The sequence below is a fragment of the Centropristis striata genome, chromosome 9 (assembly GCF_030273125.1).
Source record: "Centropristis striata isolate RG_2023a ecotype Rhode Island chromosome 9, C.striata_1.0, whole genome shotgun sequence".
Lineage (NCBI taxonomy): Eukaryota > Metazoa > Chordata > Actinopteri > Perciformes > Serranidae > Centropristis > Centropristis striata.
The window spans coordinates 13,313,785-13,341,063 of NC_081525.1; the positions used below are offsets into that span (position 1 = coordinate 13,313,785).

Sequence of the window (27,279 nt, forward strand, 5' to 3'; positions counted from 1 at the left end):
AGGTAATATAGAAGCATCAGTATTTCAATGAAACTATTTAATAACCACACTGTAAAAAAGAATCTGTTTAATTTACGGTAAAATATCGGCAGCTGTGGTTGCCAGAACTTCACCGTAAAAATGACAGTGAGTGTGTTTTCTACTGTAAATTTAAATGTAAATATCAGCAAAAACTGTAATTTAGACTGAAAAGTCCCTTTATTTTTTAGGGGAATCGAGTCCTTCTGACAATATGGTATTTCTCCATTAATATTACATGAAAATTTTGTATTTTTACGGTAAAACTGTGTATTTCCTACAGTTTTTCAAAAGTTCTGTACTATTCCTTGATTTACGGTAATTAAAAGTGTCTTTTAATTTTATACCTTATTTCTCATGCAATTTGACAGAGTTTTACTGTAATTTCTACAAACATTTTTTACAGTGCAGTTCAAAATTCCTTGCAGTACTTTAAAAGGTTCATATTTTTAGCTGTAATGTAAAGTCATCACTGATTGGAAGCTCATAATTTCTTCTTGGTGTAAAGGTATTCATATTCAAAAAGGAGATTGAAGGTGGGTGACTAGAATGAGGCCCATGCATGTAAGTCACAGCGACTATGATTCATAAAACAGAACCATGTCGGACACACAGCTTTATACAGGTGTATGCAAATTTGACATAAAAATAATATGTATGCATATTTCTGTGTTGGTGCACACAAAGACTTTGACTCATAAATCTACAGATTTATGTATCTTGCCCCCAGTGTTATTCACACAAAAAGGAGAGATGCAGATTCAAATATTTTTCTTTTTCCTGCTGCAAATGTAATTTGGAAAGAATTGCAACAGACATGCATACATAAACATAATAACATAAAGCCTAAGTACAGACAAATGCAAAACAACTTATATATAGTGAGATATTATAATAATATTATGTTTCTATTATTTTAACTTTTAACCCTTTATCGGGCGAAGAACTATATTTGGTAACTTCAGAGGATATCAAACTGGGTCCCCATGTCTCTCTGTTTGGTCGTAGAACCACATGGATTTCTTCCAGCTAATCAGCAAAGATCAGGCACCATGACATCTGACCAATCAGTATGATAATGATATAATAATCTTAACTTTATTGACCTGGACCTCCAATGTAAAAATGAAAAATTTAGAAACAAAATCTGCAAGAAACAGTCGTACAAACAGAGTTATTCTTCAACGACTTGTACGAGGAGAGCTTGACTATGAATGAGTATGAATAAAAATAAAAGTGCAAACCCGGGGGGGTTTAATATTTTTTGAAAAAAGTTGCAAATTTACTAGATTAAAGTTGCAAATCTACAAGAAAAAAAGTCTCAGATTTAAGAGATTTAAAGTGGCAAATCTGTGTGAAAAAAGTCGCAGATTTATGAGGAAAAAAAAGTGGAGAAAAAACTTTTTTTTTGCCATAGATTCACCACTTTAAATCTCATAAATCTGCACATTTTTTCTCGTACATTCACCACTTTAAATCTCATAAATCTGCACATTTTTTTCTCGTAGATTTGCCACTTTAATCTCGTAAACTTTTTTTCTCAAAATATTACCCCCCTCCCCCGGGTCCGTATGTTTTTTTTTCCCTCCAATATTCTCTAGGGTTGAAATTTGGAATTTGCAAGTATTTCAATGAGTGCCCTATTACGGGTTAATAAAAATGAGTCATGTATGATTTCATAACAGCCTCAATCTGCTTAATAAAAAAAAGAGATATTTTGTTATCTCTTTTGTTCTCTTGCTCAGATAATGCAATAAGAATTATAGCCAGGGTTTTTAAAGAATCTTTATCACTACAGCAGAATCCATTAAACCTACATGACACCAAGGCCAACGTCCATAAACATCTTTAGGTTTTGGTGGACTAAAAAGTTTCAATAAAACATGGCGGTGAATAAAAGCTTCACCTCGATGCTCTTTTGTCTTCCTTTCTCTTCTCTCTGCCACTGTTATCACAAGAGGCCAAGTCCCAACTGTATACCCAAATACAAATACACTCACACACGTCCCTGTGTGTCAAAAGATGTGATGGATTACAACAATCAAACAATATTTCATGAGTCCCAGCTGGCTACGAGGAACCAGAGCCATTTAAATTTGTAGGAGAGAACAGATCTCTTTGTCTATTTTTGTCCCAACTGTCTTCCCCTCTCTTCTCAGATGAGTCACACTCTGTTCCCAGCCCACTGTGACAACGAAATAACACAAACGCACACTCCAAAGTCCACTGTTACACGTGTACACATGTTATTAGTTCAAAGAATAAAATTTAATATAAGATACATAATCCTAAACTCTTCATATTCTCAAAGTCAGACAAATTATTGGAAGAATTTATACATGAATTCCAAACATCTGTAAACGTGAAAATTCTGAGTGAACATAAAACTTTCAGGCTCATAATTAATTAACCCTCTGGGGTCTGAGCCTATTTGCTCTTTAATATTTACTTTACTCATGTTTGGTATTTGGTATTTTCTCAGCAAAACTTCAACATGATCTGACTATTATTTTTCACTTTAACCCACTTTATTAACATATTGAGCCCAAAATACACAAAAATCATAAAATATGAAATAAAATTTTACTCTTTATGACAATAAAAAACACAAATATGCTCAATGAACTGTTTCGGACCTGAAAAATGTAAACATAGGTTGCAAATATGAACATATAAAGGTAAAATTCAAATATAATAAAACTATACACAAAAAATTACCATAAAACATATTTATTTATAAGAACAGTGTTAGATGATTTGACCCCTTTTTTCCCCATTTTTACAAAATGCCACGCCAGCCTCGTCACATCCTACTTTTACACTTGAATAAATATTTTTGTATTATCAAATTAATACAATCATATCTCGTTACGGCGCTTTGAAAAAAGCCACATTATCTGATCATAGACCTTAGAGGATTAATTGTTAATGTTTTCTTATTCCTATTTTGTTTGATTTATCTCCTAATAAATGTGTCACTTATGTTGCCTGCAATCTTTCTCATGCAAAACAATCAACCAGAACCCCAAAGAGAATGTTTTTATTGGACAAAAACATAATATTGCATCCAGTGAACACTTTGTATCCACCTACAATATGTGCCAACAATTGTGGAATGGCTGGTCTTAGGGTAAGATGATAAGATAAGAGAAAATGGTAATTAGTTTTTAACCCTTTGGAGTTTGGGGCTATTTTGTTGGTTTTTGACTCCTTTTCATTCTGTCTGTATATAAACCACTTAAAATTGTTACCATGTTTACCATGCCATGTTGGTATCATTGTTTTCAGCACAACCTCACCTATATGACCTATATGATTATTATTTTTTAATTTTGACTTACTGGATGTACATTTTTGAACACAACAAAACACACAAAAAACACAAAAAATTAAGAGAACACAAAAAACACAAAATATACACATAAAAACACACACAAAATAGTTTAAAAACATAAAAAAAACCACAAATTATTTTTTTACAAAAAACATAAAAAAACGCAAAACAAATACAAAAAACATTTTAAAAAAAAAAACCAGATAACACACAAAAAACATTAAACACAAAATATTAAAAATAATGCATTAAAATTAAATTAAAGCAAAATTTGAAAAATCATGTTACTCCACTTGGTCGACGTAGTTTTTACCTTTGCTGAAAAAGGGTTGATGCATTAAATTGGACATGGAAACTTGTGGACAAGCCAAAACTTTAGAGAAAAGCTGACAGCAGGACTCCATGCTGCTTCGTTTTTACGTCCTGATGTCATGAAGAAGTCGTGCTCTGGCAATTTTGTGGATTCTAGAGGGTTAAAACAACGCAATACTTGGACCATATGTACATAATATTATACAGCCAAAACAATGATAAAAATATATCTGATACGTAGCAATGACATATATATAGATTTGTTGCACATGAGGAGCATCCTGCATTATTTACATGGATTGTGGCAGGGTGTGTTCCTTATTTATGTTTTTGCACTGTGCTTTATGCCTTATGACAGATGAGTTCAGTCTAGATTAAAGATATATTAATTTCATGTCAGGCAAGCTCACTCTTGCTGAGGCAGTTCAAAGTTTTTGGACTGATACAGCTGAACCAGTAAGCTTCAGGAGGGGACAGTGATAAAAAAAGACATTTTATTGGTCTTTTTTCACCTTTTGCTAATACCCAATGATAAAAAGTATCCATATGCATATAAACAGATTCGATCCAAGATGTTCGACTTCCTGCACATTTTAGGGCATGGCTTCTTGAGACTTTTTGGTGCGTCTTCCCATGATACATGTATGTACCAAAGCTGTGTGAGGGGCTGAATTCTAGGGGGCACTAGTAGGTGATTTTGCCACGGTGCCATGTTTTTTGTCATTTTAATGTGTTTTTTATGGGGGGGGGGGGTTGTGTGTTTTTTTGTATTTTTTTGTGTGTGTCTGTGTTCAAAATGTTGATCCAGTAAGTCAAAATGAAAAAATAATAATCAGGTCATAACAGTGAGGTTGTGCTGAAAACAATGATACCAACGTGAAAGGGTGAACACTTTTTAAGTGGTTTGTACAGGCAGAATGAAAAAAAGAGTTCAAAACCAACAGAATAGCCCCAGACTCCAAAGGCTTAATGTGTGGCCCTTCCCTTACTTTATCTAAGTCAGTGTGGCCCTCTGAAAAATACTGTTGCCCACCCCTGATTCAGCCTATCCTCTTATGTGTGACAGCACTTGAATCACATCATCATCATGGGATATATTGTCAGTTTATGCAACCATATAAACAGCTTATGAGTTTCTTGACCTGGGACTTTATTGTGTTTATGTACTGTTAAAGCAATTTCTGACTAACTGAGTGTAAACCGTTTAGAAGTAAACACCTGAACATGAACCTTTGTCCTCACACCGACAGTTACACAACAGATTTCCTCCTTTCCAACACAGGCCCATTGGATCCAGCCAAAATTCATGTAATAGAGCCAAGAAAACAGGCCAATTAACTGTAAAGGCAAGGTAATTGATTTGCAGTGCCAAATGTAGTGTAAAACAAGCCAGCGCCGTGTTGACAAGCTAATGAGGATAGCACTAAGTAGCTGGTTTTTAGCATGTGTGTGTGTATGCCAGTGCAGCAAATTGATTGGTAGTTAGAGGTTTGGTTGGTATGAGGGCAGAAAGGGGACATGCGAAGAAAGTTTTGGTAACACTTTACAATAACCAACTAAGTGATGTTTATAGATGGTTTATAGACCAATTATTAACCATTTACAAAGTGCTATACATATTTAATCTTTAACCCTTTATCAGGCAAAGAACTATATTTGGTAACTTCAGGTAATATTTCGAGAAAAAAGTTGCAAATTTACTAAATTAAAGTGGCAAATCTACAAGAAAAAAAGCAGTAGATTTAAGAGATTTAAAGTGGCAAATCTGCACGAAAAAAGTCGCAGATTTACGAGAAAAAAAGTGAGGGAAAAAGCAACTTTTTTTTCTCGCAGATTCACCACTTTAAATCTCATAAATCTGCATTTTTTTTCTCATAGATTTGCCACTTTAATGTCGTAAACTTTTTTCTCAATATTTTATTTTCATATGTTTTTTTTTACACATTCTGGCTGTATGTAATATCCTCCAATATTCTCTAGGGTGGAAATTTGAAATTTACAAATATTTCAATGAGTGCATTATTAAGGGTTAAAGTGGTGAATCTGGGAGAAAAAAGTTGCTTTTTCCCTACTTTTTTCTTGTAAATCTGCAACTTTTTTTCTTGTAGATTTGCCACTTTAATCTAGTAAATTTGCAACTTTTTTCCCAAAATATTACCTGAAGTTACCAAATATAATTCTTTGCCTGATAAAGGGTTAAATGTTTTCAACCAATTTCTTAAAGGAAAATGAATCATTTCAAAATCATTAACATACTTAATATGGTGTTAAAAATGTTAAAATGAGTGCAACTAAAACTATTAATTATAAGTGAATTGTTTGTTAATGGTAAAGTAACTATAAACTTACATTAATATACCATCTATTTGTCATTTATTAATGATGTAGTTAGTTAAACAATAACAGCATACTGTTAATACTTGTGATTTCCACCAACAGCTGATACCAACAGCATCTCAGCATGATGCATATTTCATGCATGGATTCTCAGCATGTGAGAAAAGCATGTTGAGGTTAATTAAAAGTGTATGCCAGTGATTTTATGATGTATTTGTATGTTCACTAATTATCTGAACTGAATGTTATACAAGCAAGGTTGCAGGGGGGCTGGTGCTTATGCCACCCAGGGGTGGAATGTAACTAAGTACATTTACTCAAGGACTGTACTTAAGCAAAGGAGTATAGTTCAAAATTGTACTTGAGTATTTCCATTTGATGTAACTTTATACTTCTACTCCATTACTTTTAGCTGACAGCTTTAGTTACCTTTCAGTGTGAGATTTAACATAAAAACATGTTCAACTTAAAATGATTAGACTTTTTTTTTTTGATTCAACCTCTGAGGTTTGAAGAGATTTTGGTTCAAATGTGTCAACTTCCCATGCATTAATTTCTGTCTCTGTTTAGCATCTTTCCGTCTGTCCTTACATCACATGCATGGCTCCTTTCTCTCCACACAAGTTTGGCTATCAGTCATATTTTTAGATTTTTATCTTTTTTTTAATTATTACATGTATAAAGCTGCCAGGAACCCAAAATACAAACAAAGGACATTGGTTTTTATGGAAATGTACCAATTTTTGTCACTACTTATACACACAAAAACATCAGAAAATAATTAAATAAATAAATAAATAACTATAAAAACATCAACAACATGTCTATTTGTATGTAAATTAAAAATAGCACCAATTTAGTACAAAGAAAAACAACGATTGTAACGCCGCTATGAAATGTCAGCTAATGTTACGACCACAATTTTGAGTTAGCTTTGATACCCTAACGGCTACTCTTGTAGCTGTAGCGCCGCTAGCATCAGTTAGCCGCTAGCTTTCGCTAGCTATTGTCCCTTGTTTTGAACCCCAACTTAAAGATATAATGTACCAACAACTCACCAACTTGTTTTTGACCATACAACTGGCTTGCTTTGTTGTGCTAACTTACATTAATACCCTAAATGTCAATAATTTATATTTCCAAGTTTTACCAACTTAAACCACTGTTTTAGACCAAAAAATACAAGTCGGCTTTTTTGCAGTGTATAATTGCACTTTCAACTGGCTTTCTCAGCTTGTCTACATATGATATATAAAGTTATCACTGTAAATAAAACATGCTCAGTGTATTTTCAATAAATAGATGGACTCCAGAGGGTTAAACCTCATAACAGTATTTTAAATACTTAAAAGGATGCTTACATAAATCCATCAATAATAATAATCAAATAATATATTCTGTAAGAAGTGAAGTTGATGCTGATACGTTTGTACGTTTACTGAAGTAAGATTTGAATGCAGGACTTTTACTTGTAGTGGAGTAATTTTACAGTGTGATATTAGTACTTTTTCTTATGTAAGGGATCTGGATACTTCTTCCACCACTGATGCCACCTTACATTGGGTGATAGGTGGGACGGGGCACCAGTCTATCACAGGGCTAAAGTACTTCTATGTGCCCTTGGCTGTTCCATTCCATCGAGTTTGTTATTTTTGTCACTGCAAAGTAAGTAAGATTAAAGTATGCTCCACAGGAGGAGAAAGTGGTCTAAAGGCAGCAGTTGTGTGCTGTTAAGTCTTTGTACACTGCAAAAAAGGTGTGTCTAAAAACAAGATAAAAATACTAAACTGAGGGAAATTATGCTTGCTGCATGGACAGATAATTTCGCTTGATAAGATTTCTTAAATTAAGATTGTTGAATCTACAAATAAGCATGTTGAATGCTTAAAATAACAAATAACTCTTAAAACAATATAAATTATCCAACACAAATCTAAAGTTTTTTTTTATCTTGGTAAGAAACAAATAATTGTCAGGTCACTCTGCTCGGGCCAGTTCATCGCTGCTTGCAGCTTTAATTTATCTTGTTTTAAGAGTTAATTTCTCATTTTAAGTGCGCAACATGCTTATTTCTAGATTTAATTATATTGATGTAAGAAATCTTGTCAAGTGAAATTATCTGTCCATGCAGCGAGATCATTTCCCTCCGACTTTTTTTGCAGTGTACCCTTTACTGTTAACAAAATATTTGCAGTACTACATGGAAAGTATCATATGATATAAGTGTCATAGATCTTACTTCCACCTGGTATTAACATGCAATCCGTATCTTGATATGTTAATTGGATAAGGCTTATGAGATCATGAGTCTCTGAAGTTTACTTTTTACTGTATAAATAAGAGCAAACACTGTGATCAGATCCAGTGGTGGCTCGCCAATAAAGCAGCCAATTTGGTAGTTATCCGACTATTAAAGGGGTGTTTTATCATTGTCTTATCTTCAATGCTATTCCACTCTTTTGAGAAAGAAAGTATTGAATTCACCAGATAAAGATTGTTTTTTGAGGGCACAAATGAACTACAAAATGAATGTAGAAAAAGTCTTTGCATGTGCAGCAAAAAATGCATTGATTGATTATTGACCAGAGAAAGAATCTGGTTTTCCTCCAAACTTAACTTTACCATGTTATGTGTTTTTTGTGAGGTGGGCCTAGATAAGCCAGTCCCAAAATCCCCTTCAAGGCATAACAAGCATGAATTTGCAATAGTTACGACCACATACATTCATGCATAGCACACGTTTATATATTCACACACACTCCCTTTGTCGTGGAAAATCTTTAAAGAAACACACTTGACGACCAGGAAGATTCGAATTACAGCCTTGTGCGGGATTTATTAACTCTGAGGAGACAAGACCTTGTGTTGTCTTTTTTACTTTGCAGGTTCGTGCGTCATTATTTCTGTGTAACTAAAGTTCAATGTCCTGTAATTTCCTGTTATGTTCCACTTTTACTATAAGAGCACACTTGGGAGGTCAGATTCCTATCGTAATGTTATGGTGTCAACCAGAGCATCCGCTTTGGATATGCTAAGCTGACTTGTCGAATGAGTTTTTCCTTTCCCATGAAAACTGAAGGACTACCTGTTACAAGATCATGCATTAACTCTATGGAGTCTTGGGCTATTTTGTCCATTTTTTAAAATCCTTTTCATGTCTTTTCGTGTCTTTGTAAGTCATTTTGTGTCTTTTTTGGTCATTTTTGTCTTTTTTAGTTATTTTGTGTCTTTTTTTGGTCATTTTGTGTCTTTTTTAGTCATTTTGTGTCTTCTTCTGTGTTCTTTTTGTGTCTTTTTTTTGGTAATTTTGTGTCTTTTTTTGGTAATTTTGTGTCTTTTTGTGTCTTTTTTTGGTCTTTTGTATCTTTTCTAGTCCTTTAGTCCAACATAAAATGTGATTTTGAATCTGTTTTTAACTTTCAAAACACTATCATGCTCAATAAAGAATTTGAAATGTTGCGATTGTGAACAAAGGTTGCAAATATAACATATAAGAGGGTTACATCCAGTTCTTACATTTTATACTAAATACATTTGAGCTTGTCTCCAGTTTTACTTGGTATATCATCATCAAACTGAAACTGGCCTCATGGAGTTTACAGCCAGAACTTTAGAGGTAAACTTACAGTAGGGCTCCACGCTGCTTTGTTTTCTAGTCTGGATGTGATGAAGAAGTCATGAATTGGAGCTTTTGGAGACTCCAGAGGGTTAACAGCTTATACTACATGAACATTTTCAATGGATTTCTATTACTGTTTGTGACGCAGTCTTAACAAAATCTGTCAGAGATAGACAGACACAGAGACCAAGATGTGTTTTCAATAGGTAGTCCTTATGCCCAATGCTCATAATTTTTTTTTTGTCAACTTCTGTTCCTGGAACAGACAGCTACTTCGCTTATAGTTGAAGTCGGTTTCTTCATGTGTTGTTTGTTTGTCTTCTCTCTTATGTGTCTAGACAAGAGTGTGGTAACTCAGCCCATGCTGTCCTCAGCCTCCTCTCTGAGAGACCATGCAGCGTTCTTCCAGTCAGAAACGATGCGACCGGCAAATGACCCTAAAGAGCGAGACCCCTCCCACGTGCGGATGCTGAATGATGTACTCCGTGACCTGGAGAAGAGCTTCATCATCCCACAGACACCGCCTGGAGTGTACAGGTGGGAGACAAGCAACTGTCAGAGTTGCAATCCAGGAATGCACTCACACACTCACTCTTGGAAACATTTAAATCTGTGAATTTGTTCCAAACTCAAGACCTCAAAATCTTAAATATATAGGAGAATATCATTTTTTCATCTTAACTCTATGGAGTCTTGGGCTATTTTGTCCATTCTTGAATCCTTTTCATGTCTTTTCATGTCTTTTTTGTGTCTTTTTGGTGATTTTTTATCTGTTGTTGTGTTGTCTTTTTTAGTTATTTTGTGTCTTCTTTTGGTAATTTTTTGTCTTTTTTTCATTTTGTGTCTTCTGTGGGTTATTTTGGGTCATTCTGTCTTCTCATTTTGTGTCTTTTTTGTTAATTTTTTGTCATTTTGTGTCTTCTGTGTTTGTGTCTTTTTTAGTTATTTTGTGTCTTTTTTGTCATTTTGTGTCGTTCTTGTCATTTTGTGTCTTTTTTGGTCATTTTGTGTCTTTTTTTTAGTCATTTTGTGCCTTTTTTAGTCCTTTAGTCCAACATAAAATGTGATTTTGAATCTTTTTTTAACTTTCAAAACACTATCATGCTCAATAAAGAATTTTAAATGTTGCAAGTGTGAACAAAGGTGTCAAATATAACATATAAGAGGGTTACATCCAGTTCTATCATTTGATACTAAATATATTTGACCTTGTCTCCTGTTTTACTTGGTATATCATCATCAAACTGAAACTGGCCTCATGGAGTTTACAACCAGAACTTTAAAGGTAAATTTACAGTAGGGCTCCACGCTGCTTTGTTTTCTAGTCTGGATGTGATGAAGAAGTCATGCTTTGGAGCTTTTGGAGACTCCAGAGGGTTAACATCCCATCTAGCACTGTGTTCCTTGGTATTCTGTCAACAGTTCCATTCTTTAGGCTTTTTTTAATCATCAGAGCAGTCTTAATTCTCATTCACAGTTAGCATTATATGATTCTATATCTGAACTGACTAAACATGGAGGTAATCTAACCAATATTCTCAGTTTTAGAGGGTTTTGATAGTTTCATCACACTAATCTAATAAGAGGGCTCTCATTAGCCCAGTTGGTCCTCCTACCTCCCAACATTTGATTCTGTTAATCGCAATCTCAGTCTCAAATGTTTGAGCCTTTGTGTTTGTTAGCAGTCTTAATTTCTAGCATTACATGACGCAGATACCCTGTTGGTCCATGTCAAATGCATTTCATGAAAACATTTGCAAAGTTGACTTTTTGCATATTTCTTCTCTTCCCTGCCTTTGCTAAGTTTCTCAGTGTGTTACTGCCACCAGCTGTTAATCAGTGGAATAACATGGATTCATTGGCAGCAATGTGTGTTATGGCCTCGTGTGTGTGCTTGTGCATAAGACATAAACTTCCTCTATAGCACCATTAGGGCTTGATCATACGGAACAAAACGTAGCATAGTTTGCAGGGGTTTCGTTGTTGTTGTTGTTGTTGCTAGGCAACCACTGAATAACCTGCCCTCGGCCAAACTGTTGCAGAAACAAAATAGAACTGCACCTTTTAATTTGTAGCATGAAAATGGACAGGTGGGGTGCTTTATCTGGCTCTGATTGAGGGTGAGAGGCTGTGCTTAAATACAAGGTTGGACTGAAGTCAGAAGTAGGGAAAAAAGGAATACCACCACCTGGTGCAGGGTCTTTGCCTGGAGGAGAGTCGGGCCAAGACTCTCAATTAATCTGATTGGACAGTTGGGGGGGAAAAAAACCCATGACCTTGGCAACTCTCAGTCTTTGTCTGTCTTCTTTGCAAAAATGCAAAAAAAAAAAAAAAAAAAAAAATAGACTGCTTTGCTTCAGATGTTTTATGGTATCTGACATCTAACTTAATGTCTTTTTATGTTTGTCATGGTATAGCTCTGCAGCTACGTTGCTTTCAGCTTATGATTATATTCACAAATGCACACTGACTCCAAGTCAGGGAACATTTATCAGGCAGTAAAGAGCAATTTAGAAAAAAAGTACTGTTAGTGAGTGTGTTTGCCAAATCCCACTGGGGACTCTCGTATGAGAAAAGAGTTTGTTTATCTTTTGTTTTTGTCATATATTCTACTTGCCATCAAATGGAAATAAACCTTGAGCGGATACTTTGTTGTGGAGTAGTTTTCTGCTCAGGGTCTTGGTTAAACATTTAACAGAACAGTGTGTTTTAATGGAGGTCAGGCTTGATTAGAAGTGATTGTTGGAATATGAAGATGAAAAATGGTTCAGTCTCCATCTTTATGAAGTGGCATGCCACTGGTAACATTGAAGGTTAGCCTAGCATTGGCAAACCATTTAGCAAATGTCTATTAATCTGATTTATTTATTTTTTTATCTCCAAGGGGCGTTATCAATGGGTGCAGACTTAATACCTCTGAATAGACCTACAACAATTCGGAGCATCAAAGTATGTGACATAGTCCTGAGTGACACATGCAAACTGGGGTGGTGCTGTAATGGAAATCCGTTGAAAATATATATGTAGTATAAGCAGTTAATGCATGATCGTACTTCAGTTTTCATGGGAAAGGAAAAACTCATTAGACAAGTCAGCTTAGCATATCCGAAGCGGATGCTCTGGTTGATATGATAACATTAGAAAAGGAATCTGACCTCCCAAGTGTGCTCTTATATCAAAAGTGGAACATAACAGGAAATTACAGGACATTGAACTTTAGTTACACAGAAATAGCATGAACCTGCAAAGTAAAAAAAGACAACACAAGGTCTTGTCTCCTCAGAGTTTTTCTGATCAATGGCATCTATATCTGTTTTTGATACCTAAAATAAATCCCGCACAAGGCTGTAATTCGAATCTACCTGGTAGTCAAGTGATTTTTCTTTAAAGATTTTCTATGACAGTGCTTGGTCTGTTTTCCAGCAGGAAAAAACATGGCGACCGGTCACAAACTTTCTCAAATTACAGGTAAACAGTCACTAAAATGTGTTTGTGAAAAACATTTGAGGCAAGTAGGCAACGCAGTAACAGAATCTTGATTCACATTTGATCAATGTTGCAGAGTTTGACAGTTTGATCTGAGTTGCGTGAGTTTTGCTGGTTGTCACTCATCCTATCAAACCCGCTGATTGGCCCAGCAGGGAGCACAGCCACTGGAAATCAGCCTGAATGGGAGAGTGACCGGATTCATCTGCCAGTGCAAATAAAAATGAGCTTGGCAGATTTGTCTGGCTTCCAGTGGTTTCACAGCAATGACCAAAACATTATTTCTCACACTATCTCTGTTCTGAATTGAGGATGGTTTCACTGTAGTGTCTCGAGACAGTTTGGTCATCCATTCATTGTCAACACTTTACATTAACCAACTAAGTGATGTTTATAGATGGTTTATAAACCAATCATTAACCATTTACAAAGTGCTATACATATTTAATCTTAAAGTGTTTCAAACCAATTTCTTAAAGGTATATGAATCATTTCAAAATCATTAACATACTTAATATGATGTTAAAAAACTGGTAAAATGAGTGCAACTAAAACAATTTATTATAATTTAATTGTTTGTTAATGGTACAGTAACTATAAACTTACATTAATATACCATCTATTTGTCATTTGTAAATGATTTAGTTAGTTTAACATTAATACATTATGTATTTACCATTCTAAATGGCCTATATATGGTTTATAAATGATGATTAAACATTAATAATGAAACTATAAACTATAATTATCTGTTTACCATTTATAAATGAGGGTTATTGTAAAGTGTTACCCATTGTTTAAACCAGGGATTCCCAAAGTGTGGTGCACGGTGCATGGGCTGCTGCTAGGGAGTGCGCGAGATGAAAAATCTAAAGGCGGTCTGATAATTACACAATTAAATTTTTTTCCCCACACTCACAATAAAGACATGTAAATAAACATTTCCTCTGTAATATTAATTAATTAATAAATGCAGGCTATTCAAAATGCACTTCATCTTAAAATGAAGCATAGAAGAAGTTATCTTCTTCCATTTTTCCAACCTGTGTTATGATGACGGGGTTGTTTTAGCTCCACGCTCATTTAAACTTGCTGCAATTTTTGTTCAACGCAGCTCAAAATATTATAACATTTTCTCCAACTTATCTGCTTTCTGTCTCTGATCCTGAGCCTGTCATCATCCTCTTTGCTCTTAAAAGTGGAAGCTTGCACCATAACTTTGTTGCATTATATTGAAACTGTGTTTCAGATTAATTCAAATGTGAGAGTGCATTGTTGTGATTGTGATTATTTTATTATATGTGTGTTCTGGTCATTTGAGCATGATTAAACATGCCGCCTTTAATATGACTATAAAAAAGCTTTTTTTATTTTTTTTTAAGGTGTGGGGGATTGGGGGTGCATCAACCCGGTAGAAGGGGGTGCGCGGCTAAAATAGTTTGGGAACCGCAAAATTAAGGAGAGTGAGGGGATCACATGGTGTGTTGAAAGCTCCCTGGAGTTTATGAATATGTGACTTCTTTCCAAAAGGTTTTTTTTCTTTTAAATCTGACCAGCTGCCATCAAATATGCAACTAAAAAGCCCTTTGCTGACTATTAAATGTGCAAAAACCTTTAGTGTGAGGATGAGAAACAAGGCAATATTGGGCACAGTGATTGTAGTAGTGGCCCGCTGATGTTGAATGAATGTAGGGGAAACCTGGCTTATTGAGAACAAGCTGGCAGACACAGCACAAGGTGGTAGGTTACACCTGTTTGAACAGAATGGCCTGTAGCCTGGATAATTCATCCAAACTCTTCCCACTCTGCCTGTGAAACATTTGGAATGCACTGGTTGTCATTTTAGGAGAGCGATTCCCGAGGCCAAACTCAGGAATTTAAATTTGCTGATCACATTAAAAGTAACACTGTGGGGGCTGTACAGAAGTTATTGGGGTGGGGAGGAGAGCTGGAACACATGTTTATTTTATTTTGAAAACCACCATTCCCAGTGTTATTAATACTGTATTTTCTTGTGGATATAAGCAAATACACTACACTACAATGCAAGTTAATGACAGTCATATCGCGTGGCTATTCCAACATACAAAGTGATTATGTACATTCACTGAGTGAATATTTAGAAAATAAAACATATATTTCTCCCTAGAAATGTGATCAAAATCCATTTTTATGCAGAAACTAAGTCAAAATATTGATTTTTTTCACTAACAATGAGAGAACTGTCCGCCATGTTTTTTGTTCTGACCGCCGGGACCTTGAAAGTCACGTGACTTGGAACAAGCCAATAGGAAAAAATATCCATGGAATAGCCACGGGATATGACTGTCATTAACTTGCATTGTCGCGAAATCAATTTCAGTTTCACGGAAATTTGAGTTATTCCGTGGCTATTCCACGGATTTTGAGTTAAGCCAATCCGTGGCTATTTGACGGATTCCTGTGAGACCAGGTTCAAAAAAATATACTCCAACTTGACTTAGAAAAAACTGCAATACCTTCACCCTATTACAAAAAAAGGGTTAGTTTGCATGGACCAGCATCCTCCCATGGACCTGAATAAAGCCAGAGGTGGTAACATTCTCTCGTCCAAGTTCCAATTACTTGCGAAGAAAAAGGGAAGTGAAAAAATGTACAACGGCCATGACTATGGTAATAATTCTAAAGACGTACAAATTTAGACTCAGCAAAAAGGAAAAATACATAACCCTCCCCTTTTTCAACCCCCTCTTCCCGCCCTAATAATTTCCACACAGTTCCTAAATCACATGGAGTCCTATAATGTGGCAGTCATGATTTAAATCCCCCATCAGCCATCTATCTTGCATTGGGTGCATCCACTTCTTTTTCAACTTGTTCTACATATGGAGCAGAACAGCAATAATGTAACATAAAACTTCACAGCTTCACAGTGAACACATATTTATTCCTTCTGACAAAAAAAGGGAAAGGGGAATAATTTACACACAACAGTGTCTGAATTTTCTCCAAGAAGCAGCTTTTCGGGGCAGAGCAGCAGTAATTCATTGGCTCTGCACAGTGCACGTACAAGAAAGTGAGAGCTCCAGATTAGTTGGTGAAGTTATTTTAGTCAAACTGTCCAGCTGAAGAATAAACACAATAAATCATATCAAATCACATTTAGTCCGAGGACAGCTGACCTTGACTGATAGTGGAGACTTTTTCTCAGCGACTATATTTCTAGCTCATATTTGTTACACCAGTGTTCTGTTTGATTTTAGCATTCCCACAGTGTCTTTTACATACTCTAAACCTCCCTACCCCCACCCCCACAGCTCTTTAGCTGTCTACTTTCCAACTAGATTCTAACAGAATAAATGGCTTCTGCTGTTCAGTGTTATTCACAGTTTATGGCAGTAATAGACATGTTAATTGTCCTAGACTGCCATTAGCATCCAAGCTAAAATTAGCTGCTCCATCATGCTCGGAAAGCATTAAGGCTTAATAGCACTCATTTATAAAGGAAGTTACCATTCACTCACAGAACTAAGACAATTAGACTCAGAGCGCTGAACAGTTTTTCAAATGTTTTCCTTGACAGATCATGTAGTATCTTAGGCAAAAAATAAAAAAATAAAGTACATTTTGAAGCGGCATAAACACAGAATTATGATGATTTTGGTGTACAGCAGTGTAGTAACATATTCTTAATGTTGCCTATGATTTGTATTTTTGTGGTTATGTGCATCATACTTGTGTAAGTTACCTCGCATTCAATTGCAAACTGAGCCTTAAAATGCTTTCTGTAGAAGCCCATCCACTGTTGTGAAGTGTGTTTGGAAAGTCTGTTTGTGGTGGAGTTGTAAATATTTCAATTCAAAGATGCAGCTGCTGCTGACATTGCAATGAGATCCAGGATAATAACTACTGTTGGTCACCAGCAGGGTCAGTGGGGGGTCCTGCTGGGTGCCCTGAGGGGGGGTTTCAACTTCATTTTCATCCAGAGTTATACAACTAAAAGGCTGAACTACTGAAGACTTGCTCAACCTAAGAATCAATACTCCACTACAGAATACTTTACTGCACCGTACATCACAAAATATGTATATTATTTTGATCAATCATACAATTTATATTATATATATTTAATGATGAGATCATTTAATAATGTGTTACAATTACTAGAATTACCATCATTAATAAATGGTTAATTGATATTATTATTAGGTAATTTATTTGATTCCTGCAGCACAAGTAGTTCTCTGGAGAAATGGCTTTACAGAATTAACACACCATCAGCTATACAGTATGTCCTTGATTTTAAACTGGATCATATTTTATGGAGAAATATTTTCTGATTATCCTTCTAAGTAGGCTGCTCAACTTATACTTTACAGTTTCCTGATGGACAGAAGGTTTTACTGAAGTAAAGCTATCTGCTGCTAACTGGAAGAATCAGCTCAGTCAGCTAAGCTACCAGGACTACTCTGAGCATTGTGGGAGAGTTGGTGTTTACACCATTAGTAGAGGAGCTTTGGATGGTTGGTAGGAAGAGGTTTTCAGGCTTGGGGTTGGGGGTGTGACATCAGTGTCCTGCCTGAACCGCAACTGGGAAAGTGGGCTTGATGTTTGACTGTGTTAGAAAAGTTTTCAACCAGTTTTTGATCATAAGTAATTTCATAAAATGACTCAAATGTTATATGTGGGTATATGTTCCTGTTTGCAGTGTTATTCAAAAAGGCTACAATCAAAGGTAACATTACATGGCCAATAATGTAATCAACAGTTTAGAACAGCTGTAAATGCTGCTAATAACTGGTTTATAAATTCTATAAATATTATTTGGGGAGTTTACCGTGAATAAGGCGAGACGGGTCGATCAGAGGCAGGCAGGGCCAGCAACAGGAAATCAGTTGAAGATGAAGCGCAAATAGCAGAAAACAATCTGCCAATGAGTGTGTGTCAGGCAGGATTCTTTATGGTGGCCTGATTAGTGTTTTGTGGCAGCTGGGTGAACAGGTGAAGGGTTGATAGGCTGATGAGGGGGGAGAGGTTGACAGCAAGAGTGAGGAGGAGGCGGGCTGAGTGGAAAAATACAGGGAGGCAGAGCTGATTCAGGTATTTTTTAAATTACTGAAAGTACTTTTTATTTTTATTATACCATTGCTTTCCTTCTGTAAAGAAACCCCCATTGACCAGCCCCTTTCCTTCATCCTGACTGCTATGAAAGCATTGACCTTTGACCTTTGTATAATTTGCATGAAGCTGTCAAAAAATATTTAGTGTTTTACCTAATGTAACATTAGTAGCCTTCTCTCCTGTGCCTGGCAGTGACAAACATTATCCTCTTCCTTGCCAAGAAAGTTGGTAAAATTCATCCAGGTTTTCTGTTATTCCTCTCTTGCTGATTGAAACAGCACGGCTAATCCATGATTTATTTCAGCTAAAAAGTCCACTTTCTGTCACAGTGACAGACAAACTTGCCTTTTTCAGAATCAGCTTTGTACACACGCACACACACACACACACACACACACACACACACATTCTTGTACTTCTATCTTTGTGAGGGCCCTCATTGTAATAGTGAATTCCCTAGCAAGGTTATAATAGTTTTGGATTTTTCATCAGTTTTCAAATTTAGTTAGTTTTAATGAGTTTTTAGAGTGAGTTTGCTAGTTTTAGTTTAGTCTTTATTTATTTTAAATGCTTTAGTTTTAGTTGAGTTTTTATTAGTTTTAGTTTTTTGTAATGGGGTATTTGTTGGGTGGGAGATTAAAGGAGGTCACAGTAAATTTTGCCTTTATTTCCTTTGTCTTATCCATCTTCATTATGTATGTAAAAAGTTGACAAAGATGAAAATGAAGGACATTTTCACTATAATTTTAGTTAGTTTTGTAACCACACAATACAGTTTCAGTTAATTATCATTATCATGTAACCTTTAACCCTTAAAACAAAGTCTGAAATCTCAAAAAAGCCTTAAAGGAAGCGAGGGCTGGTCGAAATGTCCTCACTTTGCAAAAATGTCCTCACTCTGTTGGTTAAAAACGTGTTCTGGTCCTCACTATGTAGGAAGTACAAGAACACACAAACACACACACACACACACACACACACACACATACAACTTCCGTCGTAATCAGCACTGCCTGATCAAGGCCAGGTTTCCTGATCCACTCAGGTATTACATATAATTTTAAACCGACCCTGTAACTGTGGTAATATAAACAGACCCAATATGTAAACTGTGCATCTGAATCTGTATGGGCCTTGGGACGGGTCGCAGGGTCAAGAGGACCAATGAGGGGTCTACTCGGAACCCTAGGTTTGCAGATCTGAAAGCTGCAACTTTCACCAACTTCAATCCCAGTTATGTGTTTCCAGACATAATGTATTAAAATAAAAGATGTCCAAATATACAAAATGTCCAATGTAACCATCAAATACAGTCAAGTTCTGCTCTTTACATTTCCTGTTGCAAAAGAGAGAGAATAAGCTGAAAGTGTTCTCACTTTGAAGCTGAAACCTTAAATTGGTTCTTACAAAGAGGCACCAGAACACACAGACACACCATGCTGCTGAACTTGTTGGATGGATGCAGCTGCTCCAGTGTGAGTGACACCTGGGGCAGTAAACATAGTTTAAACCCAATTTGTTGTGTTGCAGAGCAGGAGGCAGCCTCTATTAAGAGTGGATGTCAGGCTGCAGAGGGCCACACCAATCGATAGCAGATGTCTTTATGTACACTCTGAGGTGTTTCAAAAGGACCTCTTTCATAACTGGATATTTACAGACAGACGGAGGTCGACAGTCTGCTGGTTGGGGGACGGTTCAGACAAGATTACATTGGTCCAGAAGCACTTTTGTCATCACGTAACTCCCCCTTTGTTTTCTTTTTTGAGCCTTTTTTCTTCTGTATCCTTGGCAACCTTCCAACAAAATACCATGTGTAATGAAAGTGAAAATATGAGTTGCATTTTAAAGAATATGGTACCTTTTTAACATAATCAAATATTGCCCCAGTACCGAGATAATGGTTTGAGTTTAATTTCTTACATAACTTCACTTGCATAGCGTACTAAAGTTAAAATAGGTCAACTTTGACTTTGGCACACAAGAACAAGACGTTTTTAACTCCTCATGAGGTTTCAGGTAACTTTGATAAACTGAAAACCAACTATGAAAGGGTCAAAACTATTACTGTCCTGTGTTCTAAAACACAAAGCATAACCTAAGGCATACCCTGCTATGAGCTCTGATTTACTTTAAATTAAACCATAATTCACAAAATGACAACATATGCCCTACTGAAGAAGACTTGAAACTAGTACTTAAGACCATAATCTCATTATGACAATGTTCACTGAGGTAATAAATCCAATGATAAGTTCTTTTTGCAACCAGTGGTGTCGCCCCCTGCTGGCCATTGGAAAAAATGCAGGTTTAAGGCACTCCTGCATTAGATTCACCTTTCACGGTCAAAGGTTACGATTTGGTTTTGTTCCATTATCACGTGATGTTAGTTTACGTGACACCACGTAATGTAACATCTTATAACACAACAGCGGTCGTGTGGTGTTAGAATTAGTTTTTTATAGATTGCAATGCATGCTTCCTGTAACCTAGTCATGTCTGGCTTTGTTTTGTTTGCAATACATCAGGCCCATATTGTGCTATCATAATAAAATATACATATCTGGGTAGTCAACCACTCTCTCACCCACCAGATTGCAAAGAAAGTATGAGCATTGCAGCTAAAATATTAGTCCCCGTTGTGTTTTATTAGAGTCATATATTTATGCATGTTTGAAACAGATAGATGAACCAACAATGTTTCAGGTTCTCTGTCTGAAAGACGTTGTTATGCAAACTGGTGACCTGACGAGGACGTATCTATTCTCTTGCCCATGTGTGCTCAGATAATTCCAGCCAGAGACCATAAACAAGATGAGCAGGTACAGACAACGGATGGATGATGGTCTTAATGTAAAAAACACTTGGCTTTGTATCTCACCTGCCAATAACCAGTGGGCAATATGTTACTTTTATATTGACTTGTTTCTCTGAACAAAACAAAACCATCCCCAAGATTTATTTGTTCTTTGGCACATTGGGATACAGCTTTGTAGAGGACGTGAAGACAATACTGACCGACAGCACAGAGACACCACCTCCTGCTCCTTGTTACAGAAATAACATTTTCCTGTTGAGTCTTTTATACAGCAGCGATGCATCCAAATATAAATGCACCACAGTGAAGCACAAATAATACATGTTTTAAGTCCATCCATTCCATCCATTTTCCTCCGCTTATCCGGGGCCGGGTCGCGGGGGCAGCATGGTAAGCACTCCTGCCCCCTCCTTTTGACGCGAAGGAGCAGCGGCTCTACTCCGAGCTCCCTCCGGATGTCTGAGCTCCTTGCCGGCCGATATATCAGCCAATATTTGCGTTTTTTACTTGTATCGGCATCGGCTGATATGTGCGTGCGTTTGCCGATCATTTAGCCCATTTCACTGAGCCAACACCAGGCAAGGCTCGGTGCAACATCTGCCATTCTCTCGTGAGCTGCTGCTGATACCGGAAAAAAGAAAAACACATCAAATATGTGAATCATCTGAGGCGCCACCACCTCCAGGCTTAGAACAACATACACATTGTTTGCTATCCAACTGTTAATACGTTTTGATTTGTTAATAAATGTTTCTTTATTTGTTTAAATTGAGACTTGTGTAACAATTGTTATCATTGTGTCATTTTTATCATGTAAATGGAGGGAGAAAAGGCAATACCGGCTTCAAGAATCGGCCCAAAAAAATCGGCAGCACATATCAGGGATCGGTTAAGACTGATGTCAAAATAATCGGTATCGTTATCCGCCTTAAAAAAAAACGTTTCGGTCGACCACTAAGAGCCAGATAGTATTGTTGTACTTGAAGAGAACATATCATACATCATACATTTTCAGGTTCACACTCTTGAACTGAAATGAGAAAAAAATACAATCCATGTTTACATTGCAACATTATCGTATATAACAAATTTTACATAATTTGTCAAAACTTTAGAAAAAAATATGGTTGTTTTAAGAATATGTTCTGCTCAATATTGATGAAATGTGTAAATGTAGAAATGCTCAGATATGTTTTTTAAAATGAAGTAATGATATGTATGTAAGTCTGCTTAAATACACGAGGTGGTTAAAGTATTTTATATTTATCATTCTTTTGTGGTTACACCATTTGACATCTTGCCAATCCTTATTTGTCACTGACCCTTCTACTAGTTCATGCTTTAATCTTCAAAACACATTATTTTACTCTCTGTCTGATATACATGTATTTACCCTCTGTCTTAAACAGCGCCTGTGTCTTTAAGGCCCCAGTCCCAGAGAGTGGAAATTGACTTGAGATAGGCAGTCCATTACAGCTGATAGATTCTGTTTTATATCAACATATGTTGTTTTATTTTTGGAAAAGGCATTTTATCATTGTATGGTAATGCAGCTGAAACTGCAGACTCATTTGAAAGTCTGCTGCTGACTTATGTGTTCATGTGCCGGCCAAATATCTAAGTTATGAGAGCTGGCTGCCACAAAGCATTACAATCACGAGCTGCAGTATGTTGAAGTAAAATCAAAACCAGAACATGCAGAGTAAGCAAACATGGACATTGTGGTGAGTATAAGTGAGCTTGAATTTAGCAACAAAGGTATTTTTTTTATCACTTTATTTGATTAATTATGTCCATGGCCACTGTGGTCAACACAATAACCTAAACACCCCAGTCCTTCTGGAAAGACCTCAGCAGGGGCACACGCTTCATCCAGTAACCTGTAAGATACAAGTCATTCATTTCAGTTATATGGTGCTGATTCTATGAGAGTTACTCTACTGTTTTCTTAGCAAACTTGTGGGCCTGGAAAGCGACTGTGATTCAAGCCTCAGCATAAATATGAATTTATATTATGGATTGTAGGTCTGAGAATATGGTTTGGAACCTTAGAATATGGATTGAAACTTGAGAATATGGATTGGAAGTCTGAGAATATGGATTAAAACCAAACCTGAGAATATGGATTGAAACCTGAGAATATGGATTGAAGACTGAAAATATGGTTTGAAAGTCTGAGAATATGGATTGAAAGATAAGAATATGTATTGAAAGTCTGAGAATATGGATTGAGACCTCAGAATATGTATTGAAACCTGAAAACATGGATTGAGACCTGAAAATATGGATTGAAAGTCTGAGAATATGGATTGAAACCTCAGAATATGGATTAAAACATACAAATATGGATTGGAAGTCTGAGAATATGGATTGAAAGTCTGAGAATATGGATTAAAACACACAAATATGGATTGAAAGTCTGAGAATATGGATTGAAAGTCTGAGAATATGGATTGAAACATTAGAATATGGATTGAAGATTAGGGGAAATCTTGAATTACAATATGCTAAAAAATAATTATCAAATTATTTGTTCCAATGAAAACAACAATCTACTCCAGCTTTAACTCACAGGAGCAGTTTCACTGGTGTCACATAAGAGTAGATACAGAATCCTCCAAGCGCTCTGACTTTGAGTCTAAATTGTGTGCTGAAGGTCAGTGTTCCTGTGTCTTAACAGATGAAGAATCACTCCATTTACTCTCTAAGACTGTCTGTTCAGCCACTTTAAGAGAAATCAATGTACTTGAGCCCAGAGGGTAGCAACACTCTGCAGTCTTTGCCATTCTGACCTACAAATGACTAGTGTGCTACCCCCAAAGGCTTCTCTGTGTTTATGTATGTGCTCTGCAGTATGTGTGTGCATGCCGGTGGGTACAACATTATGACAGGAAGACAAAGATGATGACAATAATGATGATAATAATATAAAACTTATTAGGTACAATGAAGAAAGTATAACCTTGCTCAAAGTAAAAAAAAAATGATGTCCAGATATCACATCTAAAATATTTGACTTCATAGAATCTAAATTGAGTAACTTCTTATGACCTGATTATTTTATGTTGATGTAAACAATAATACTGCACTTGACTCAACCTTAATTCTTTACCTTGATCCAAATTATTTTCTTAACATTTTAGTTATTGAACCACACTAATACATTTAAATTGAACCAACCTAATATATTCACTTCTAACTTAATTAATGTTTGCATTGACACCATTTCATTTATTTACATATACCATATACAATAACTATATTTTTCACATTTTATTTGACTTAACACATTTTTGTTTCCCACATTATAAACTCTATAAAAAAAGACACTTGGCCAACAGATTACATTAAATGTATTTATTAAAACTTGAGAGAAATCAAAAACTTTATTTTGGGTCCTTAGGACGTTTATTTAGTTCAGTATAAATCAAACTTGATGTCTCTAAAAGCAAAAATAATGAGTTTTACCATCAAGTCAATAATTTTATCCTCTTTTAAATGGCTCATTTAAATTGAATTAAAAACTGCATGTTTCACTTTTTTCAGTGTAGCTTTCATTGCTTGCGTGGACAGGAGGTTGATGGGGGCGTGGAGGGGGGTGGATGTCATATTCTGCTTGTATGAACTAAGTTATTCATTGACACACTCCACTCTCTCTCTCTATAGGAACCTGTTATACAGCCTTCCGGGGAAGACTCCTCAGTTTTCCATCCTCAGGTTCTCACAGGAAGCCGTCCTGCATTGCAATGTGACCAGCAAAGCAGTGAAACGCAACTCTGCAGAAAAGGAAGTATATTGCCACAGCACCATGAACCAGTCTCTGTCTCTCATCCTGAGGGCCATCCGCTCGGCTGAGAGGCTGGTGTCTTTTGGCTTGGACTTGTTTGAAAATTACCCAAATGACACAAAATGATCTCGGCTAACACAGAGCCACCAGAGAACTTGGAGGCATTCGAGCAAAACTGCCGCTGATCAAGTCAATTAACCCTCTGGGGTCTGAGCCTATTTGCCCTTTATACACCACATAATATTTACTATTTGGTTTGGTATTTGGTATTTTCTCAGCAAAACTTCAGCATGATCTGACTATTATTTTTCACTTTAACCCACTTTATTAACATATTGAGCCCCAAAAATGCACAAAAATCATGAAATCTGAAATAAAATGATACTATTTAGGACAATAAAAAACTAAAATGCTCAATGAACTGTTTCAGACCTGAAAAATGTAAACATAGGTAGCAAATATGAACATATAAAGGTAAAATTCAAATATAATAAAACTATAAACAAAAAATTACCATGAAACCATGTTTATCCATAGGAGGAGTGTTAGATGATTAGACCCCTTTTTTCAATTTTTACAAAATGCCACGCCATTCTCGTCCCATGCTACTTTTACACTTATGTTATAATAAATATTTTTGCACTATCAAATTAAAACAATCATATCTTGTTACTGCGCTTTGAAAAAAGCCACATTATCTGATCATAGACCCCAGAGGATTAAGTTTAAAATGCATTGAAAATATGAAAAATCAATTGAGCGTCTTCTAAAACTCCAATCTCACTCATAATAGAACAGTCCTGGAAAAATTGAGAATGCACACATTAAATGAGTATTGACAGCGCTCAACAGACAAGAGTTTCAGACCCCATAGTGTCATTTATTCCCAATATTGAACTAATTACAAAAATATGCAGTCCACAATCTAGTCAGAAGTGGTTTCGAATGAGTTTCTTATCAAGGGTTGTATAAGAAAAAATATTTTCTGATTTATGAATGTATTTAAACTAACTTGTTGCACACTGGCTCTTAGATATGCAAATAATATTGACACAATGGGGTTGTTTAAATTGCACTATACTATTAATTTAAATGAAAAAAAATGTCTTGTCCTTCACCAGCCACTTGTTTTATTGTCTGAAAGACTTTTATCCTAACAAATCCCAGCACAGGAGAACTAAAGCACCAATTCAGACACTTAAAATTAGATAGACTTGATTTAAATATGTAAGGAAAATATTTGTATAGGTGTAGCCATGTTCGGGGAAAAAAATTGTTTGCATGTGTTAACACAGTTGCAGACGCTGGGAGATAGTGGTAAGCCATAGATTGTACATGAAGATGGATGACGTGTCTTCTCTTTATTCCACTGCATAAAAATATAGTCAAAATATCCCGTCTGCACTGTACACTGAAAAAAATTGGAGTGACATTTACTTAAAAAAAGCTAGGAAATTTTTTCCACGCAGAAAGTGTTTGTAATCTTTACTCAGGCTGTTTCTAAGTAATATCTATCTAATAGAACCACTTTTCAATTAAAAAAAAATAAAAATACACAAGTAAATTGCAGATTCACTGATGTCCCTCAATTACATTTTACTTGGAAATATTAACTAATTCAGTCAATAAACTGGTTTAGTGAATATTACTTGGAACAAATTATTCAATTTACATACAAAACTGAGGACACATAATAACAAACACTCACTAAGTAATGCACTACATGAAAAACTGCTATTTCAAAGTAAAAGCACTGAATTTGTATTTCTTTGTAGAATTTATATAGATGATTGAGATAATAATTACAGGGCCAAAAAATCTCTTTTTTTCAGTGTAGGGATTGGGCAGTGGAGCTACAGTATCGAGGTCCCGCCCCTACTTATCAGAATTAAAATACTTACATACTTATATACTTACTTGCTGATAAACATCAGCATGATAAAAACTACCTAAATGACAGAAAACATCTTTGACATGCCCTTTTTTTTTTTAGCTTTGTCGCATCTGCTAACATGGAGGGGGCAGGATTTCTGGCCTTAACTGCAGCTCGCCACCAGGGTGTGATCAAGATTTATTTTATTTTATTTAGTGTTATTTGATATGGACATAGCAATTACATTAGACAGACCAGATGGATTGTTTAAGTGTTTTAGTGCGTGCTAATTCGCAACACTTGTCCATAAGCAGTTTTTGAAAATATAGGGCAATAAAAAAATAACAAGAATCGAAAAAGGAAGGACCAGACAAAGATAAAAAAAAAAAAACAGCAACAGAACAATGGGGGGAAAAAGTCAAAGAAGTATAAGCAATTTCCAATAAGGAACGTAAAAACTCAACAGAGCAGATGTTTTAGCTTCACTTTCAGGCAGCTGACACGTCGTCCATCCTTATATACACACGGTGTAAGCTGAAAAAAAGTACCGTTTGTTCAGGTTTGCTCCTATTGTTTGTTTGGGCCCATAAAGGGAAGT

At 35.8% G+C, this 27,279-nt stretch overlaps 1 protein-coding gene across 1 annotated transcript in view; it reads left to right on the forward strand.

Annotated features, from left to right (window-relative positions):
- The window catches only part of LOC131978137 (inactive N-acetylated-alpha-linked acidic dipeptidase-like protein 2), a 787,053-nt gene extending 760,005 nt beyond the window's left edge, over positions 1-27,048 (forward strand). The window contains exons 16-17 of the mRNA XM_059341659.1: positions 9,959-10,157; positions 24,688-27,048. Of these exons, the coding sequence (XP_059197642.1) occupies positions 9,959-10,157; positions 24,688-24,934 (446 nt within the window). The 3' untranslated portion in view covers positions 24,935-27,048. The remainder of the gene's footprint in view (positions 1-9,958; positions 10,158-24,687) is intronic.
- The last annotated feature ends 231 nt before the right edge of the window (positions 27,049-27,279 follow it).